The sequence below is a fragment of the Salvelinus alpinus genome, chromosome 10, assembly GCF_045679555.1.
Source record: "Salvelinus alpinus chromosome 10, SLU_Salpinus.1, whole genome shotgun sequence".
NCBI classification, from domain to species: Eukaryota; Metazoa; Chordata; class Actinopteri; order Salmoniformes; family Salmonidae; genus Salvelinus; species Salvelinus alpinus.
In genome coordinates this window covers 48,207,426-48,228,319 of record NC_092095.1, presented here as the reverse complement: position 1 = coordinate 48,228,319, position 20,894 = coordinate 48,207,426, and the positions used below count along the sequence as shown (strand labels likewise).

The window sequence follows — 20,894 nt, the reverse complement described above, 5'->3', positions numbered from 1 at the left end:
GTCGGTTTTACTGTATATATTACAGATATGATATGAGTAGCTATACTGCCAGGAAAGTGTAATCGCACTGTTGATGGATTTACAATGGTATTCAGGTACATTTACAACTCAGCCATGTGTTCATCTTTCATGTGATTTACTGGCCCTATAAAATACCCAGGTGTCTGGAAGAGCACCCTGTAAGGTCAAAGCATCTGATTATGCTTTCTCGCTGGATTGCTTATCTCAATCCTCTGTGATGTGGTTGGGTATGTGACGTGGCCACTGTGAAGTCATTTTCTGCGAAAAGTAGTTCTTTACAACTTGTGCTTTCTTTATAGCTCCAATTCCCACACTCTTCTCTTTTCTACAGATGAGCTAATTTGACTGACAGAAACAACAACGAAAACAACAAATTCACTAAAATGAATACAAATACTAACCCACCACTAGGTGATGGGGATTCTTACCAAGGCTTGGGAGTGTTACTCAAATAGGATAACAGTACTGTGTTTGTAGGTACACACAAGTCAACTAGTCTCCCCTCTACACAATAATATTATAATAGACATTGGTACAGTTTTTAAATCTTAATAATTCACATTGTAAAATATAAAAACTAAAAACAAGTGATGCATTTCTTTAGTAACAGTACAAGCTCCAAAGCTTCAGCCAGATAGTGATTGTTGATGGTGGGACTGAAAGAGGGCTCTCTCTCTCTCTCTCTCTCTCTCTCTCTCTCTCTCTCTCTCTCTCTCTCTTAAATGTCCTTAGTGCTCACTTTCATCTTCTCCACAGTTTCCTAACAAAAGTTAAAGGAACAAGATTATTGGCTACTGTAGTACAAGTACAGTTATGATACACAGTGTATACAGCATGGGTTCATATCGTTTTTCCCTCTTTAAAATACATTAGCTGCTCTTGATTGAGCTTGCCTGACACAATGGAACCAATGAAATAGTCCCAAATGTGCAAACCCCGCCAATCTGGCACCTCAGGCAGGCTCAATCAAATGCGCCTAGTACTAAAAATAAAGCAAAACCTATGTCTGATGTACAGTAAAGATGCAGCCAAAAAGTGAGACATACCTAGAAGCATGGGCATGTAAACTATGACAAATATAGGCTCTGATTATTACAGTAATTACCTCATAAAGTTCTAAGTACAGCTGTGTGTGTTGTATAAGTACACAGCCTCATTGACCTATACTGTTACTTAAAGGGGCAATCCACAATTGAAACAATAACACTTCTCAAGTGTTTCGGTTAAAAGCTGAGGGATGGGCTGGAGAAATGTACTGTAACCACTCTCAAATTCATAGACAGAGCTATGGATGTAAGGACCGACCATCCATGATATCAGAATTATAGTTTTAACCATGTTTTAAGGCGATACAATGTTTGTTTACACTTACTTTGCTCACAAACATTGGAGTAAAACAAGCTTATATGTTGGGTTCGGATGGAGTGTGACAGTTGAACTAAGCTCATGAGGCATTTACAAACTATACTCTTTAAGAATCAATGGGTACATATCAAGTCCAAAAATTGATATCGCAACTGCAGATTGCCCCTTTAACAAGTAGCAGTGAAATGTCATGTGCTGTTCATGGTGCCAGACTAACCTGATGTTTGTTGAGCTCAGCCACTCTCCGTGTCCACTCCTCCTCTGTCATCTCCTGGTCAGCACCTTCAGTCTTCTCCACAGCAGGCACCTTATCTGTGCCTGCGGCGAGGGAGAGAGGAATAAAGAGAGAGAGAAAAAGAGAGAGAATAATAAACAGAGGACGGGGACAGAGGAAGCGAGACACAAGCCAATATGGACAGAGATAGAGAGTAGCAAAGAGAGAGATAAAGCGAGGGAACAAACATACATAAATAGAGAGAGTGAGAGAGAAAGAACATAACTAATCTAAGCGCAAAATCCCCTCACACAATGACCCAGATAAGTAAGGGCCTACTATAACGGCAGGTGTGAGACAGCTAGTCTCACCTTCGCAGGTCACAGCTGTGCAGACCCAGTTCCCACAGGCACAGACACAGCGGTTACACTCCACCTGAGTCTCTGCCCCGTCCTCATAGGTCTCATCCTCCAGGGCACACTCTACAGGAAGCAGGAAGTGGATAACAGGAAGTTAATAGACATCACAGGAAATTACATGTTGATCAGTAACAGCACAGTTTTCAAACCCAGAGATGAAAGTGGTCAATTCTTTCGGGAGCGCCTTACGAAGCAGTCTCAACGGACCAGACCGGGTTTTGGGAAATCAGTAGGAGAAAATTCTTCCTTATTTGTACATTTTCTTTAAATCCATAAGCACAACCTACAGTAGATTCGAGCCAATGTTTGAAGCTGAACATTTTCATCAAAAACAACTTTATATCGAAGGAATGCTTTTGATTTGACAACCTGCACATCGTTAGACCCGTTGATGTGTTTTTGCGCATAACCTTAGATAGCCTACAAGCGTAATCTGGGATTTTGATTGGAGAAGCAGTTTCTGGACATCTTCATGTATATTTTCTTTGGTAACAGTATTTTATTTATGAACGTGTCTTTTTTGGTGTGTTTTTAAAATGGTCTAATAATCAAATCACTTTTTTTTTTAAACGTAAGGATTGAACATTGGACATAAAAAAACATACCAGGAAGATACTGTATATGGTGTAAATCTTACTTCTCTCTGGTGGGTTGAAGCCAGGCTTGAAGCAGTTTAGGAACTCATCGAAGCTCAACTTCCAGTCCGTGTTCTCATCTGAGAGCTCGATGAGGGCATCCACACACAGGCTCCTAGTGACCAACAGGAGAGGTGTGGGAATTAAAAATAGGGCCAGCAAGACACAGGAGGGAAATAGAGTAAAACAGACTACTGTTACCCTCATTTCACTGGAGCTATATACTGCGTTGACAAAACATTATTGAGTTGCACCCCAGCCCCTTTTGCCCTCAGAACAGCCTCAATTCGTAGGGGCATAGACTCTACAAGGTGTCGAATGCATTCCACATGGTTGCTGGCCCATGTTGACTCCAATGCTTCCCACAGTTTGTGTCAAGTTGGCTGGATGTCCTTTGGGTGGTGGACCATTCTTGATACACACAGGAAACTGTTGAGCGTTGAAAAACCCAGCAGCGTTGCAGTTCTTGACACAAACCGGTGCGCCTGGCACCTACTACCATACCCAATTCAAAAGTATTTCTGTTTTTTATTTGTAATAGATTTGCAAACATTTTTATAAAACGGTTTTGCTTTGTCATTATGTGTAGATTGATGAGGATTTCTTTCATTTCATCCAATTTAGAATAATGTTGTAACATAACAAAATGTGGAAAAAGGGAAGGGGTTCTGACTACTTTCCGAATGCACTGTAAATGTTCCTCAATGTTCCTTAGACTGGGCCTAAAACAAACCACGCCTAAACCAAACCATGCCTCACTATTTTGTTTTTGGCATCTTTTGAAACTAATACATTGGAATGACAATGACCACAGGAGTAGGCAAGACAGCACAAACAGATCTGGGATCAGGCTAATGCCTGTCCAGTTGCCCTTTAACTCTGATCTATCTCACAGATGACCCCAGATAGCCAGCCGGCACACATTTGGAGGAAGGTTCCACACATGAATGAGAGTTGATACTGCCCAAATCCCCGTGTCGCTCTCTGCGCTCGCTCCCAGACCCATGATGCATGGGAGAAGGGTATGGTCCCACGGGACAGCCAGTGTTGTGCCACTGAGCCCCAGCCCCATTGCCACCCACACCCACCACCACTTCCCATCAAAACAAGCCGCCTCACCATAACAGAACTGGCAAAACAGCACTTTCAGCCCCCCCAAATCACCCGTCCCCCTACCCCAACACCGTACACCCTGTCTCGAGGTCACCATGTAAACAACTGTGATATAACAAATCTACATCACTCATCCTAGTCTTATCAATTACATTCTTTGATGATTCCATACAGTCACAACTGTAGAAATCTACAGCACACTCACCATGGCTGCAAAGGTGCAGCACAGTGGTTAGACACTAACAACTGAAGAGTTCAACATCAGAGTTAGAAAACTCTTGATAAGGGCAAGAACTGAACAACTGAATTCTACAGAATGTGATGAGCATATATTGATGTTGTAACGGCAGCCTTCCTCCTCTTTGTCTAAAGAGGAGGTGTAGCAAGGATCGGACCAACACGCAGCGTAGCCAGTGCTCAACATGTTTAATAATACTGATAAACAGTGAACACTTAACAAATATCAAAAATAACAAAATGTGGCAAACCGATACAGTCCTAGCTGGTGCAGAGAAAACACAAAGACAGGAAACGACCACCCACAAAATCCCAACACAAAACAAGCCACCTATATATGATTCTCAATCAGGGACAACGATTGACAGCTGCCTCTGATTGAGAACCATATTAGGCCGAACACAGAAACAGACAAACTAGACACACAACATAGAATGCCCACCGAGCTCACGTCCTGACCAACACTAAAACAAGCAAAACACATAAGCACTATGGTCAGGACGTGACAGATGTATTATACAGGCTGCCATTGCTTCTGTATACGGTAGTTTTAAATCAATATGGCAATAACTGATTCACTGAAAGAACTCAATCAAATACCTATTAGCAGTGCAAGCAGTAGCTTCATCATGGCCTTTCCATTGCTTTCAATCGCTCCATGTATTGAATTAAATTAGTGTTAGTCCCAGAAAAATTGATATTTAACTTATTTTGAAGTTACGTCCCTGGTTAGGTGCTGGAAATTAAAACCCTGTTAATTTGCTTAGGGAGCTCATTAAGTGCTGAGCCCCACTCATAATATGAGAATGTGTTGGTGGAGATAGCTTCTCTTCTCTTCAAGCAGCAATTGAAAACAATGATGGCAAGGTACAGTCACTAGTCTTTTTAGTAAGTACTCTTATTCAACACAGAAGTACACCGAGATATAAATACACCGAGATACCAATATGTTGAAAGACAAACAACCATGACGCTGCTACTACTTGAAGTGAATGCACTGCACTAAGCAAATATCAGTAAGTAACACTATAAGTAACACTATATTATATGTCTAAACATTTCCACGGACTCAAAACGTCTGGAATTTAGTCAGGACCATTATGACATGATTATAAGACATTATAATCGGGTCATACTTGCTCGTGACTTACAGTGCATTATCAATAACCTTTAGAATGCATTATAACTGCAGGCTTTACGTGAAGTGTTACCCGATTATGGTCTGGGCTCAGTGAGAATCGACCAGTGGGCGCAGCTCATCTGAGCTGGTCTGTGACGAGTGACAACTGTGCGCTACTGACTCTGGGCCAGTGGTCGGGGCTCACCTGAGCAGGCGGTTGTTCTCCTCGTCAGCATATGAGGTAATGTTGATGGCTGTTTCGTTGTGCTGGAGGAACTTAAGGAACTCAGTGGAATCCAGCTGGGAGTCTCCATTGTCATAGTCCTGTAGGAATATTCATTCATACATTTTTATTTTGAGCCTATGAGGATGCAGGAGATGTGTTTTTGTTTTTTTAAAGGAGTGCAGTTCCACCACTCTTTAGTATGATTATTTTTGCTTTATTGAGTATGAAAATAAATGGTGGAGATGACCATCAGAGCTCTATGTGCTTTCTGTGAGAAGTGTTAACCACACAGGCAAACAGTGGGAGATGATATTGACTCTTTGGGGGGCCAGAGCAGGAGAGCTGTTGCATAACTGCTGTTATGTGTTCAAGTGCTGGGCAGTGGGAAGAATGTTAAACAGTCTGTTCTTGCTGTGGGGCCTTTTCTATGCTCTGAAGCTTGGCCCACAGAACAAACCAAAAAAACGAACTGAGAGGGGGAGAACTCGGTGAACTTTCAACAGATTCTGTCTCAGTAGAGCTGCTGCAAGTGAAATGTATCATTCTGCTGCTTACGGAGTCATTAAGTAGTCCATACATGCTAACGGATTGTAATCTTAGCCGTTTTAGATGAGGACAGAGGAGGACTTTCTAGAAGTACAGGACTAGAAATAAATACAACTCCATTCCACTTTAAATAATGTGAGCTGTTCGGTACTTTCCCCTGCAGTTTTCCATTATTTTACAGCAATAGTTAAACTATGAAAGTATCATTACCTCTCCACACACACACACAGACACACACAGACACACAACCACACACACACACACACACACACCTAACCACCCACCCACCCACCCAACCCCACAAACACGCACAAGTCCGACCTACCTTGAAGTACTTGAGCAGGGTGTCGGAGAAGTTGGAGCCCTTGGCGAACCAGCCGTCAGGGACCACCTCATTCTGCAGCCACTGGATGACCCGGCTGCGCAACTCGTTCCTGTTGGCCAGGTAGCACACGACTACACAGGCAGAGAGGGAGAGAGTAGAGAGGGTCAGTACTGCAGACAGCTGAATGATTATACAGACTCGCTAATATTTACCGCGTGTTTTTACTGGAACTAAATATGTGAGAGTACTGCTGTTTGTGTGTGTGTGTGTGTGTGTGTGTGTTAGGGGGGCTGGGTGTGAGTGTGTATGTGTGTGTTTCCCTTGAGCGCATAGCTGTGGTGTGAAAGTGTAAAGGAATATCCAACAGTGTATCTTCCACAGTGCATGCAAGGATAGTATAAAATGAACATACTGCTATTATTAATCAATTATTCATTAACCTCTCTGAGACAATTGGCCTCATGACCTTGAGCAGTATACTTACTTGGGCTAGCAGCAACAGCTTTGTCTGTCTTTTTCTCTGAAAGAAATCACAGCACAATCAAAACAACTGCAAACACTTCGCTTAATCTCCTCTTTATTGCAGAATGTTCCTTAGAACACAGAAATAGAACTCCCAGAACAGATGTTCCATTCAAGGTAATGCTCTGTGATGGGAAGACCAGCAGTCATATTGAGTGTACATATGTGTTTCATTGAAATGTGCATGGTCTGAGGGGCTTTGTCCATTCTAGTAATACATTTCTATGCCTTAAGACAACCCGGGGATTCTTTTCAGGGTCCCCTACCTTCACAGTGTCCGTCGTGGTACACCTGGATCTTGAGGCCGGTCAGGCAGGCGTCGCGGTGGAGTTCACAGTGGTTGCGGTACGTCTTACCATTACTGCCACACACAGAGCGCTTGTGAGGTTTGCATTGCTGAAGACAGAGAGAGAGAGAGTACACACGTTTTCAATCTGTGCAGTGAGACATTTGGTCTTTGCCAGGAATGTGTATGTGTGTGTGCATGTGTGTGGGTGTGTGTGTATGCGTGCATGCATGCGCGTAAGTGTATATGTGTTTGTGTGAGCGCGTGCATGCATGCCTGTGTGTGTGTATAGGCTAAGACTCACCTCGATGCACAGGCAGGAAGGTTCCCCTTTCTCTGTCACAGCACACTCCCTGCCAGCCCCACAGAATACATTGGCACACACCTTGGACTTGCTCTTCCCCTCCTACAGGGACACAGAGACACAGAAGACATGGGAGATTATACAGCTGATGCCTTCTACTTGTGTGATGATGTCTATAAACACAAATGAACATCTCCTCCCGCAAAGAAATTGAGATTACATGCCACTTCTTACATGCATTCTTCTAATCTACATGATCAGAAAGATACAAGGAAACACTAAGGAAATTCACAAGAATTAACAGTAATAAGTAATAGGGAAGGGTCCTTCTTTACTGCCGTAAGTAAACTACAGAGCGATCTCATTGAAGGTGGCCATCGCCATCTAGTGTTGACTAAAATAGCTAGATTTACAGGTATAACATTTGACCGGAATGCAATCATTTTAGGTTTATTTGAGCAATATGCATTATTATACAACTCCTGAGTAATGTTAGATTTGGAAAAAGGGTGATTTTACTGGAACCTGGTCTACTTGGCTTGAGTCAGATAACATTGTATTTGTAAAGACTGCACAATTAAATCAATAAAATAATATAATTGACATTGATCATTTTCTGCTGTGATCACAATTAAGTGACATTTTACTCACTGGCGTATAAGACAGACAGACACAGACAGACAGACAGACAGACAGACAGACAGACAGACAGACAGACAGACAGACAGACAGACAGACAGACAGACAGACAGACAGACAGACAGACAGACAGAGACAGACAGACAGACAGACAGACAGACAGACAGACAGACAGACAGACAGACAGACAGACAGACAGGAAGGAAGGCTGTCACTAGATGGCGAAATGCCCTTCACTTCCTAGCGGTAGGGTTTTCTAATGTGTATACCATTACTGTAACACCCTGATCTGGTTCACCTGTCCTTGTGATTGTTTCCACCCCATTATTGTTTCCACCCCTCACTTATTATCCCCGGTGTATATATCCCTGTTTTTCGTGTCTCTCTGTGCCAGTTTATCTTGTTTGCCAAGTCAACCAGCCGTTTTCCTTGCTCCTATTTTTCCCCAGTCTGTTTGTTTTCTAGTCCTCCTGGTTTCGACACTTGCCTGTCCTGACTCCGAACCCGCCTGCATGACCACTCTGCCTGTTCTGACTACCAGCCTGCCTATCCCCTTGTACTGTTTTTGGACTCGGATCTGGTTTCTGACCCCTGCCTGGCCTGACCTCGAGACTGCCTATCGCCTGGTACTGTTTGGACTCTGACCTGGTTGATGAACTCTCGGCTGTCCCCGACCTGCCTTTGCCTACTCCCTTTGTTATAATAAATATCGGAGCTCCACCATCTGCCTCCTGTGTCTGCATTTGGGTCTCACCTTGTGCCCTTATAATTACGTTCTGTTTCAGATGTCTTGATATACAGTATGTTACATTTTAAGAAACACTACGTCATTTCAATATATATCGATTTTTACACTCAAACACATACACAGCAACATTGAGAGAGAGAAGTGTGTTGCCCTTTTGTCTGCTATCTAAATCCCCCAGACTGCTTTCCAGACCCTCAGTTGCAGATGGAAGTCTGAACAGCCCGTTGACCTGTGACCTTTCATTCACAGCGAGGGCCGCTAAGCCACAGTGACTTTAGCATAACAATGTTTCGGCAAATGCCCTCCCACACGCATAGTGACACATGTGCTCTCAGCCAACGCAGTCAGACAAAAGACACCCACAATTTTATAGGGCAGATGGTAGACAGACAGACACTGGGATAATATGTCATGGAGTGTCCAGGTGACTGAAGAACACAAACAAACCCACACATACACTACTGTTCAAAAGTTTGGGGTCACTTAGAAATGTCCTTGTTTTTGAAAGAAAAGCTCATTTTTTGTCCATTAAAATAACATAAAAATCATCAGAAATACAGTGTAGACATTGTTAATGTTGTAAATGACTATTGTAGCTGGAAACGGCTGATTTTTTAAAATGGAATATCTACATAGGCGTACAGAGGCCCATTATCATCAACCATCACTCTTGTGTTCCAATGGCACATTGTGTTAGCTAATCCAAGTTTATCATTTTAAAAGGCTAATTGAGCATTAGAAAACCCTGCAATTGTGTTAACACAGCTGAAAACTGTTGTTCTGATTAAAGAAGCAATAAAACTGGCCCTCTTAAGAGTAGTTGAGTATCTGGAGCGTCAGCATTTGTGGGTTTACAGGCTCAAAATGGCCAGAAACAAAGAACTTTCTTCTGAAACTCGTCAGTCTATTCTTGTTCTGAGAAATGAAGGTTATTCCATGAGAGAAATTGCCAAGAAACTGAAGATCTCGTACAACGCTCTGTACTACTCCCTTCACAGAACAGCGCAAACTGGCTCTAACCAGAAAAGAAAGAGGAGTGGGAGACCACGGTGCACAACTGAGCAAGAGGACAAGTACATTAGAGTGTCTAGTTTGAGAAACCGACACCTCACAAGTCCTCAACTGGCAGCTTCATTAAATAGTACCCGCAAAACACCAGTCTCAACGTCAACAGTGAAGAGGCAACTCCGGGATGCTGGCCTTCTAGGCAGAGTTGCAACGAAAACGCCATATCTCAGACTGGACAATAAAAATAAGATGGGCAAAAGAACACAGACACTGGACAGCGGAATATTGGAAAAAAGTGTTATGGACAGACAAATCTAAGTTTGAGGTGTTCGGATCACAAAGAAGAACATTCGTGAGATGCAGAGAAAATGAAAAGATGCTGGAGGAGTGCTTGACGCCATCTGTCAAGCATGGTGGAGGCAATGTGATGGTCTGGGAGTGCTTTGGTGGTGGTAAAGTGGGAGATTTGTACAGGGTAAAAAGGATATTGAAGAAGGAAGGCTATCACTCCATTTTGCAACGCCATAACATACCCTGTGGACGGAGCTTAATTGGAGCCAATTTCCTCCTACAACAGGACAATGACCCAAAGCACAGCTCCAAACTATGAAACTATACAATAACTATTTAGGGAAGAAGCAGTCAGCTGGTATTCTGTCTATAATGGAGTGGCCAGCACAGTCACTGAATCTCAACCCTATTGAGCTGTTGTGGGAGCAGCTTGACCGTATGGTACGTAAGAAGTGCCCATCCATCCAACTTGTGGGAGGTGCTTCAGGAAGCATGGGGTGAAATCTCTTCAGATTACCTCAACAAATTGACAACTACAATCGCTAAGGTCTGCAAGGCTGTAATTGCTGCAAATGGAGGATTCTTTGACGAAAGCAAAGTTTGAAGGACACAAATATTATTTAAATGAAAAATCATTATTTATAACCTTGTCAACGTCTTGACTATATTTGCTATTCATTTTGCAACTCATTTCATGTATGTTTTCACGGAAAACAAGGACATTTCTAAGTGACCCAAAACTTTGGAACGGTAGTGTATATAACATATGTCACCAATATGTTATTATATTTTCTATGCATATACGAGGGGGTTCCAATGGGGGACCATGTATAGACTGTAGCCTGGTGTCACAGATATGACAGGCATGACTGGGGGTCAGAGAGCACCAGCTGCCTGAGCCTTGTGACCCCCGACCTCTCACCATTGATATTTTGGGGTATTTTATTAGGATCCCCATTAGGGTCCACACGGCCACAGCTACTCTTCCTGCCAGGCCTCACAGCCCTACACAGCCCTACTTCCCAGGAAATTATTAGTAACAATCATAAGTATCTGCTGGTATGTCACTGCTTGGCTGGCATGTGTTTTGAGATTTTCACAGACAAAAGATATGAAGCCTTGTGTAATCTCTCTCTCTCTATATCCCTCCTTATAGAGACATAATCACTCTTTTATACATAAGCTAAACAATCAAGAGTGTTTGCAGTTTTTTGATTCTATTGGTTCCATTGAGTTAGGCAAGCCCAATCAAACCCAACATTTGAAATTCTCTTGAATACTATTTGAACCTAGGTCTGACCCACACATGCACGCACTGGCATTAACAGTATGTGCACACTCTAGCACGCACGCACGCACGCACGCAAACACACACACACACACACACACACACACACACACACACACACACACACACACACACACACACACACACACACACACACACACACACACACACACACACACACACTCACACACACACACACACACTGTACGATATGCAGGTCAGGCCGAGACCCCCTGTCTCAGGCATGTTATTTTCATTAGTCCACGTGAAGACTTATGGCAGGGTCGGTCCACAGGCCAAGAACTGATGGTAAAAAATACTTCCATCTTCGAGCTGTCTAACAGAGGAGCTGTACACACATCAACACACACACACACTTGAACACACACACAGATTTGCATTCTCAGCTGGAGTGTCTGGTCTGGTCTGGACTGACTTCTCTCTCTGTGTCCCCACAGGGAGATGGATAGCGTGAGTGGAAGACAACAAGAAGAAAGACACTTCAGGAAAACGAGGGCGCAAACATTCCCCTGCAGAGCCAAGATGAGGAATTTGGGAGCATGTCCAACCTGTGACTCTCCCATCCAATCCTAACTTGTTTTATAGGGCAAAGTCAAGACACTGAAAAAAGAAAGCTGTAAGTCAGGGGCATACCAAACCAATCATGGCTTTAATAGCGCTAGAAGAACCAATCAGTTGGGGATAGAGCCTTCCATCTGTTTTCCAAGGAACCTCATTTCTAAATGACCTACTTATCTGAGTATAACTTAACTCCGGTTAACCCCAAATGCGACACTCTCTCATTGACCTAATACCAAAATCCCTCACTTTTTGGTATTATTCTTCGTGGACAGATTTTGGGCAGAGTAAATGCTCACGCATCGCCTCTTCTTCTCTGGTGTATCCAGTACTGGAGACCCATAACAGAGACGGAAAAGGAAGCGAGACACCCCAATCGCTGTTTTTTCCCCAGTTTTTTTTTCTGGTTCAATGAAAGTCACTGAACTAACTAGACCAGACCCAGCTGCTATTGCATGGTGTCTATGGGAGACTGACAACTTTTCCCCCAATGGTAAACGGCCTGAGTGAACTATCTTCATTTATCCACCATCTTTGCCCATATGGCTCAAACAGAGGAAGTGAGTGTGAATGGACTGTGAGCAAAGCATAACGGGTACACAATTCTACACCACACTGCCTACACGGCTTTCACAATAAAAAATATTCTGGCTCCACCAGCACCTTCTGAGGTGACTCAGGGGAAGATGCTAAAATGGCTACACAGGTATAACTGCTTCTGCTCTTTATTTCACAGCCGCTTTGGATTTTTTTGGAGGGAGAGGCCTAGAAGGGGCCAGGCAGGAAAGAACACACAGGGAACAGTGATTACTTTAGCAGAGAGACCGACAGCAAACACGGGCCTGGTCTGGTCACTCCACAGGGCGAGGAGAGAAACTGTGTTCTCCAACGGTGGTAAATATTCAAACCAGTGCCAAGACTAAAACTCCATAATTGAGTTTGGGATGTACTGTAGTGGGGATGACCACGACTTACACTAAACTATGGCTAATGACTATACATTGTCAGACAACCAAAAGGTCAATTTATTGGATATATGTTGGATAATGGTATTTTACAGACAGAATGAACTATAAGGCCAACACTGAGTTTCTGTGAGGTTCATACCAGCAACACAGAGAGTTACTAGAGACCCGTAAGTCTCAAACACAGGAAGTGAGTGTGGACGGACTGTGAGCAAAACACAATGAGTGCACAATTCTACACAACAGTGAGTGATCACTTTGGAGAGACCTTCCAGCGCCCAGCTGTAGACAAGAAACAGACCTAGTCCCAAAAACAAACAAACACGGTTTTCTTCGATTCAAACAAAGGAAGTGTCACTTTCATCATCCTAATTGGTTGATAAACAACAATGTTAAGGTTTGAGTTATAATAAACTATTACTGTATTTAGGTCATTAAGATGTCATATTGGAAGAAAATACTCTCTCCTTTTTGTTCTGTGTGTGTGTGTGTGTGTGTGTGTGTGTGTGTGTGTGTGTGTGTGTGTGTGTGTGTGTGTGTGTGTGTGCGTGCGTGCGTGCGTGCGTGCGTGCGTGCGTGCGTGCGTGCGTGCGTGCGTGCGTGCGTGCGTGTGTGTGTGCGTGGACTACTTTGGATGAGTAATGGAAAGATACCGTTCAACGACAAACCAAAGTCACACCCTAGGTGTAACTTCAAGATCCTTCGTCATCAAAGCTTCAAAAGCCTTGACATAAAATGTAATTGCCGATGTCATACTTTTCTTTGAAAGACAGTAAAAAGGCTGTAGAGGCTGATTATACTCTATGACTAATCTTCCCAGCTGGCTGACTGCTGAGACCTTTAATTCTGAGGTGCTTTCCAGAAGAGGAGTGTGTGTAATGTCTATACTTCCTAACTCACCAAGACCCAAATCAGAGGGCCCACAGTGGACTGAACATATGAGTCACATTAGTCCTTTGCAATCAGACCAAAAAAGAATTGAGATGGAGGCGGAGGAAATGTTGTTTTTGTACCGTAGCCCTGTCTCATGTAAGGCTGTGTCTGTGGCTATTTGGGGAAGGGGGCCTTATACATCTAAACAGAAGGACAAACAGCAAAGAAAGGCCTCTTGTCTCCCCGCAGAGAGAATATACAGGTAACTGCCAACATAGTATCTTAATAGAGCAGAACAGAGGCAGAACAGTTTCAAAGCACCTCAGCATGAATTCTACAAGTATCTGGAACTCTATTGGAGGCATGCGACACCATTCTTCCACGAGAAATTCCACCATTTGGTGTTTTGTTTCCGGTGGTGGAAAACACTGTGTCAGGCGCCAATCCAGAATCTCCCATAAGTGTTCAATTGGGTTTAGATATGTTGACTGAGACAGCCATGGTGTATGGTTTACATTGTTTTCATGCTCGTCAAACCATTCAGTGACCACTCCTGCCCCGTGGATGGGGGCATTGTCATCTAATGGGGGCATAGCCATGGTAGCCAAAATAATGTTGCCCCTGGCTAGCCGTAAAAAAACTACTGTGCTGTCTGGTTTGGATAATATAAGGAACTTTAAATGATTTACACTTTTAATGTTGATACTTAAGTATATTTTAGGAATTACGTTTTACTTTTGATACCTAAGTATGCTTAAAACCAAATACTTGTTGACTCTTAATTAAGTAGTATTTTACTGGGTGACTTTCACCTTTACTTGAGTCATTGATTATCCTTGATTTTTCCAGCAATTACGTTCCATACAGCACATAACTTGAACTACATGTAATTGCAGAACAACTTCAAACTTGTCTTATCCATCTACATAGGACCATGATTTTAGTTTAAACTACACGCACAAATAAATCAATCAGTTAAGTCGTGCCTTAATAAGTGTGTCTAAAGTGAACAGCGTTCTTTCCCTCTATCTCCCAGGTCAGGCCCAAATGAGAGAGCTCACCCCACATACCAGGCATTCCTGCCCAGGTCAAAGGCCTGATTCGGGGGACTGCTCACCCAGACAAACCCTCTGACTTCCAGGGCCATGAACGCGCGCTCCAGCTGTGCTTAGCCTACACACACACTCACACACACACACACACACACACACACACACACACACACACACACACACACACACACACACACACACACACACACACACACATACACACACGCGCGCGCCAAACGAACGGACGCACACACAACTGAACAAACGCCCTCACACACTGGAATGCTCTCACCCATACATGAGCGCACACACATTTCAGTGATGGGGCAAAAAACAATGCAATTACATATCGGAATATTATTTTTGACGATATATCATATCCTATCGTTTTAACAACATTGCAATATTATTTTTGACTAGTTTGCTGTACCTGTGCCAAAACGTTCCTCCATAGCTTGTTCTCCATCTTCTTTCTAAATAGAGAGCCCATTTGTTTTCAGCACTTTCATTTCCATGACTGATCAAAAATTCATTTTATCATGGCTGTCTCTTGTCTGCATCAGACGGTGAGCAATACGTTTGGAACACCGAATCGCAATAAAATCACAGTAACGAATTGCAATACATATAGAATCGTGAAAATCGCAATAGATATCGTGATAATATCGTATCGAGGGGTCCCTGGGAATTCCCAGGCCAAATACACATGCACGCACAAGGGTCTGAGCTGTGTGTGAAACCATCACCATGTTGAGAAGTAAGCTGCTGGGGGGGCGGGGGGGGGGGAGGTCAGAGGGCTCTGATCACGGAGGAGGTGACCCTGTGTGGCCCTGGCTTGTAAGAGGACATCTGGCCTGAGGTGGCCCAGCTGGGAGTGGAACTTTGTAAACTCCATATTAGTCTTTATGAGACTTCTTCGGGAAGAAGCAGCTGCTTAACCCCAGGTTTAGTGTTCACTACTTACGAGACATAGTCGGGATTAGAAGGCACTAGCACAAAGTGATTCTTTGGCATGTGTGACTTGTTAACCTCTCAGTGTTAGACCCTGACTCAGGCATCAGATAGGTCAATAGGTACTAATAATAGTCGCTGTGCCCCCCTAAAATGGTACCTGACAAAGAGAATTGAGTCAACGCATACATATTTCAATATGTAATGAACCCCAGTTCTTTCTAAAGCTCGCAATGAGTTTTGTTCTACTTTCTTGTTTTGTTTTGCGTTCCCAACAAGCAGTATGCTTGCATAAATAAATAAAAACATGGACTCCCTGAACATTTCGTCAGAGCGTCCTGCTCGGACAAAAACACACGTTTCACATGAAGCTTTACAGAGCTAGGAGGGCGTTAAGGTGGGCAGTGAATTCCTCCCAGGCTTTCTAACCCAAGAACTCACATCCTTTTCCTCCACTCACACATTCGACCTGAGCACAGACAACTCGATTCCGTGTTTTAAAAACTTCTGATACAAATTCTATTTGAAAATGCCCTTTCTGATTCTCCCTCTTTTCCAGTTCTCTTCACAGATCTTCTTGGAAGTTGCGTCTGTAACAGTATAGCTTCCGTCCCTCTCCTCGCCCCTACCTGGGCTCGAACCAGGGACCCTCTGCACACATTGACGACAGCCAACCTCGAAGCATCGTTACCCATCGCTCCACAAAAGCCGCGGCCCTTGCAGAGCAAGCGGAACAACTACTTCAAGGTCTCAGAGCGAGTGACGTCACCGATTGAAACGCTATTAGCGCGCTAACTAGCTAGCCGTTTCACATCGGTTACACGTCTGAATTTGCAGTGTCCTAGCTGCTGCTGTAGAACTTATTCTGTTTATTTGTCTGTCGCTCTAAAATGAGCATTTAAATAATTCCATGCATTTAAATTAGAATATTGGTAGATGCATTTGCATCATGCATTATGTATTAAAAGCTTTCATTCATGAGATCTTGGAGGGGTTATAAATTCCACAGCATTCCACAGGATCGCATTCATTATTTGATGGTCTCTGACAAATTCAGGAGGGAGGAAGTTCAAATTCATTCATAAATTCATTCATTAACAGATTCATTCATTAATTCATTCACCGTATTAAAAGTGATTGGTTTAGATAGAGCGTCTCGTTCCTAACGGCTGTTTGAACCAATAAAAGCCAAGGTGATGTCATGAGCAAAAAGGCGGGCTCTAACAGCCTAATCAGCCTATAGCCTTATTGTTTCAAGTTCATTCTCATGCTAGGTGAATGTCATTACAGTGCTTCTCTCATCCACCCAAAAGCCTTGTATATACCATCTCCCATAAATCCTTGGGAAGCTCAGTCCATTCAACTCCTCTCCCCCGTCCTCCCACCCTCTTTCCCCGGCTAGTCTCTCGACTAACTCTCATCGCCTATATCACTCTCTCCCACTCTTGTTTCTCACTTCTTCATCCCACTCTCTCTCTCTCCCACCCACTTTCTTCCTCCCTCCTGTCTCAATCTCTTCTTTTTCTGTCTATAACTCATCTCCCTCTACCCCCTCTCTTCCTGGCTAGTCTTGGCTGGTGCTGAGTGGTGTCATGGCAGAACGGGCGTGTTCCTGTGTTGCTCTGTGCAGGCGGAGAGGGTGAGCTAATGGCTGACAGATGTTTAGAGGAGGAGGAGAAGGAGACACACTAGAAAAGGGCATGCATTTTTAAGCAGAGCACTGTTCCAATCACACACTCTTGAGGAGGGCCAAGCTAGCACACTTAATAAACGTATAAACTGCCATGAACAGCTATAAACACCTATAGACCATTGTGTTAATACAAGACAACCTTGCTGTAAATAGCCTTTCTGCACTGCAAGGTTGTGTTTATCAGTTGGCGGTTATGCACTCATTTGTGCTGTGTTCCTTATCAGCCGTCCAGGCAACAGCTTCAGTCATCCAGATCACATTTTGAGACTAATTGCCCCCTCTAATAGGGCTAGAAATCGGCTGGTTTTCTCTCTGTCTCCTTCTCTCTCTCCCTTTTTTTCTCTCTCTCTATGAATCTGGGAAACATGCCAGCCAGGGAGAGAGCGAAAACTAGGCAGAGACAAAAGATAAAGAAAGAGAGGGGGAAACCTTAAACTGGCATAAAACACAGTGAAAAACATAAATATTTCCCTTAATGAGCTTCACAAGCTGCTCTGTGTAGGAGAGCAAACAAGCGTTTCCACTGATGGCATTGAGGATGGCTCTGAAGTAGTGCCAGAAGTGAGGGAATGGGTGCACTGCACCACACCACACGCCTGTCAACCACAACACACACACACACACAATAACCATGTTCACAAAACAAGAAGGAAGAAGGGAGGGAGAGAGAGAGAGGCAGTTGGATCTCCTCATTGTCTAAGGCGCATCTGGCTCCTCAGCCATCACACATGCCTGTCAGATCCCAGCCTGCTCCACTCTGACCCCTAAACCATGAACCCTGGCCTTCAATGTAGGACCTGCCCAAAAAACATACAGCAGCAAATTCAGTCTGGTGAAGGACAAACAGCCACCATGGCTCATATCACCATTATGGGCATCATGGTACTGCCTATAATGCTTGCTTTTAGATTACAGAAGGACTGTGCTACCAGTCAGTAGCTGGTATCTAAAGCTATTTTTCTTTCAGACAACAGTCAAAGGTTATGGAGCTATGCCCTACTTCCAACAACACATTGATTTTCCATTCTGAAATCGATAGAAAATGGCCCTGTCTGGGTATCCTTTTTCAAGGGCCTTTGCAACAAATACAGCTTTTAGTTTGACAGATTTGACATGTATTCTTCTAGTGCCGTTACATGTTAATGTCCAGGGTTGGATAACTCAGTCCCTCAGGCTGGCTGTGAATGAACTAACAGGGCCTGGGAGGGCATGGATGAAGCAGGACAAATTGTACACAGCTGAGAACACGTTGACTGTCCGTGTCCACACTAACAGATTACAACTGAAATGAGGACATCTGAAATACCAACCTAGTTTCTGCTTGGAGCAGCATGTTTTAAAAAAAAACATATTCAATGATACTCATTCACTACTATGGTATTCAAAAAGTCAACACTGCCGTTGCTGTCTGCGCCACAGTATAACCTGGAGGGAAACAGGTAGGAAAGGAGGCTGGCTTTGAAATGAACGTTCAGAAATCTAAACCAACAACTGGAATATCCAGACAGACAGAGCAAAATGATTGAACACAGCAACCACTTTTCCTCTTTGTTCCTTGTCATGACTGCATGTCTTTGGATGTTGAGGTCTAGGGCATGTTCTCTGACTCAGTGTACATGCGCAGCTAGATGAGGATATAGACACACACAGGCACACACACACATACATCCAAATATAGAAGATGTGGCCCCAGGGCTGTAGATGAAAAGACTGACACATCTGTCATCTGCGTTTGTCAACACCTAAGAGCTGCCAAGCAGCAGGGAACTGGTAGTGTGTGTGTGTGTGTGTGTGTGTGTGTGTGTGTGTGTGTGTGTGTGTGTGTGTGTGTGTGTGTGTGTGTGTGTGTGTGTGTGTGTGTGTGTGTGTGTGTGTGTGTGTGTGTGTGTGTGTGTGTGTGTGTGTGTCTACGTTTGTGCATGTGTGTGTGTGGGTGTGCACGCTTGCCTATCTGCAGTGTGTGTGTGTGGTTGAGGTGCGACAAAGAAAAAATCCTCATTGGCTTTCCCAATTGTCTGTTATATTGGTCTATTTTCTCTGAGACCATCAATCACCTCTCTGGCCACCACAGCACAAGACCAGTTCATTAAGAAGTGCCATGAACCTAGCCAGAGCCTCCAACATGTCAACAACACTACACTGGTGGTCAATGACCAAAGTGGCCACCTCTACAAACAACTGTGAACAACTGTTCCTGCATGGCAACCAATCAGAAGTAGTTTACAGGAAACAGGAGTGAACCCCCGCCCCCCCCCCCCCAAAAAAAAAATTTACCTCTAAAAAACTATGCCGAAGTGAAGTACATTCAACAGCAGTGATCAGGATTTGCTTGATGTAAATGGCAGGCATGCAATGCAGCACGTTAATTATCTTCTAATGTTCTCTAAAATATATTACATATCAAGTATGTGTTATAAAGACGTTTCATAGAGATACTGACGGTTTGGAGCTAATTAGAATAGGCTGCTATTTCATTGGCACATAATGTACACACAACATGCACTCGAAGGCACTGGTTTGGTGAATGTCGACATTGCATCTTTGAAGCTGGACAGATGTGCAAGGCTCTGCCTCTTCTTTTTCTGAACTCTTTGTCTTCTTTAAATTACTGTGTACACGTACACACATCAGACTGTCCGAAGTTAAATTGACCAATCAGACAAGCACGTTACTGTTGGATTATGTACAATAGCCAAATAATGAAAAAGTATACAGTTGAAAAAAAAATAAAACATTCATTTGTCAACAGACTAATCGTCCTCTAGAGCGTATATATTTTTTTACATCTAAATAATAAAAAGCATTTACCTCGGCATGACAGCAAACGACTGCGACTAGTAGACATAAAAGGACACTTCGGAACATCTGCAGAGAAAACAAAAAAGACAGTGACGGCCTGACAGTCAAAACAAAACTGAAGAAACTTAAGTATTGATGAAAACTAAGATGTTGTCCTTTTTTCTGAAAACTTACCATGTTAGCGGGTAATGACCCAAAGGCAGAGGAAAGACGGCAGTGTTCAGACCGAGACAAAGGAGGATAGGAAAATTAGATTGGCGAAATTTGAGCACCACGAAGGAATTTCCCCCGTCTGTCTCCCCCCTCTCTGACTTGGCCAATAGCGCTCGAGGCACTCGAAGCGGGACTGAGCAACAGCAGCAAGAAGTGAAGTGCTCAAGGATGGACAGATGACGGGGAGAGAGTTGATTCGAAGTTTAATGTTATCCAAAAATACATGTGCCATCCATGGTTCCTTAGTTGATTTACTGTGTAGGTCTAGCCTACAGTTGAAGTCGGAAGTTTACATACACTAAGGTTGGAGTCATTAAAACTCGTTTTTCAACCACTCCACAAATGTCTTGTTAACAAACTATAGTTTTGGAATATCGGTTAGTACATCTACTTTGTGCATGACACAAGTAATTTTTCCAACAATTGTTCCCAGATTATTTCACTTATAATTCACTGTGTCAC

The 20,894-nt window shown here is 43.4% G+C and overlaps 1 protein-coding gene and 1 long non-coding RNA gene across 3 annotated transcripts; one reads left to right on the top strand and one right to left on the bottom strand.

Moving 5' to 3' along the window:
* Positions 1-602: 602 nt before the first annotated feature.
* On the bottom strand, positions 603-20,556 carry LOC139532118 (follistatin-related protein 1-like). Of its 2 annotated transcripts, XM_071329300.1 has the most exons (12): positions 20,394-20,527; positions 20,229-20,285; positions 7,334-7,435; positions 7,010-7,139; positions 6,706-6,741; positions 6,222-6,352; positions 5,330-5,448; positions 2,657-2,769; positions 1,972-2,082; positions 1,604-1,704; positions 741-781; positions 603-704 (listed from the first exon to the last, which is right to left on the bottom strand). In XM_071329300.1, coding segments are annotated over exons 1-12 (945 nt in total). In that variant the 5' UTR covers positions 20,397-20,527; the 3' UTR covers positions 603-703. The 2 variants fall into 2 exon arrangements, with proteins under 2 accessions (XP_071185401.1, XP_071185400.1); XM_071329299.1 differs by having other exon boundaries at positions 702-781; positions 20,394-20,556.
* Positions 6,273-7,088, top strand: LOC139532119 (uncharacterized). The gene is made up of 3 exons (XR_011666499.1): positions 6,273-6,384; positions 6,808-6,860; positions 6,978-7,088. It is a non-coding gene; the product is annotated as an uncharacterized lncRNA (long non-coding RNA).
* Positions 20,557-20,894: the final 338 nt, after the last annotated feature.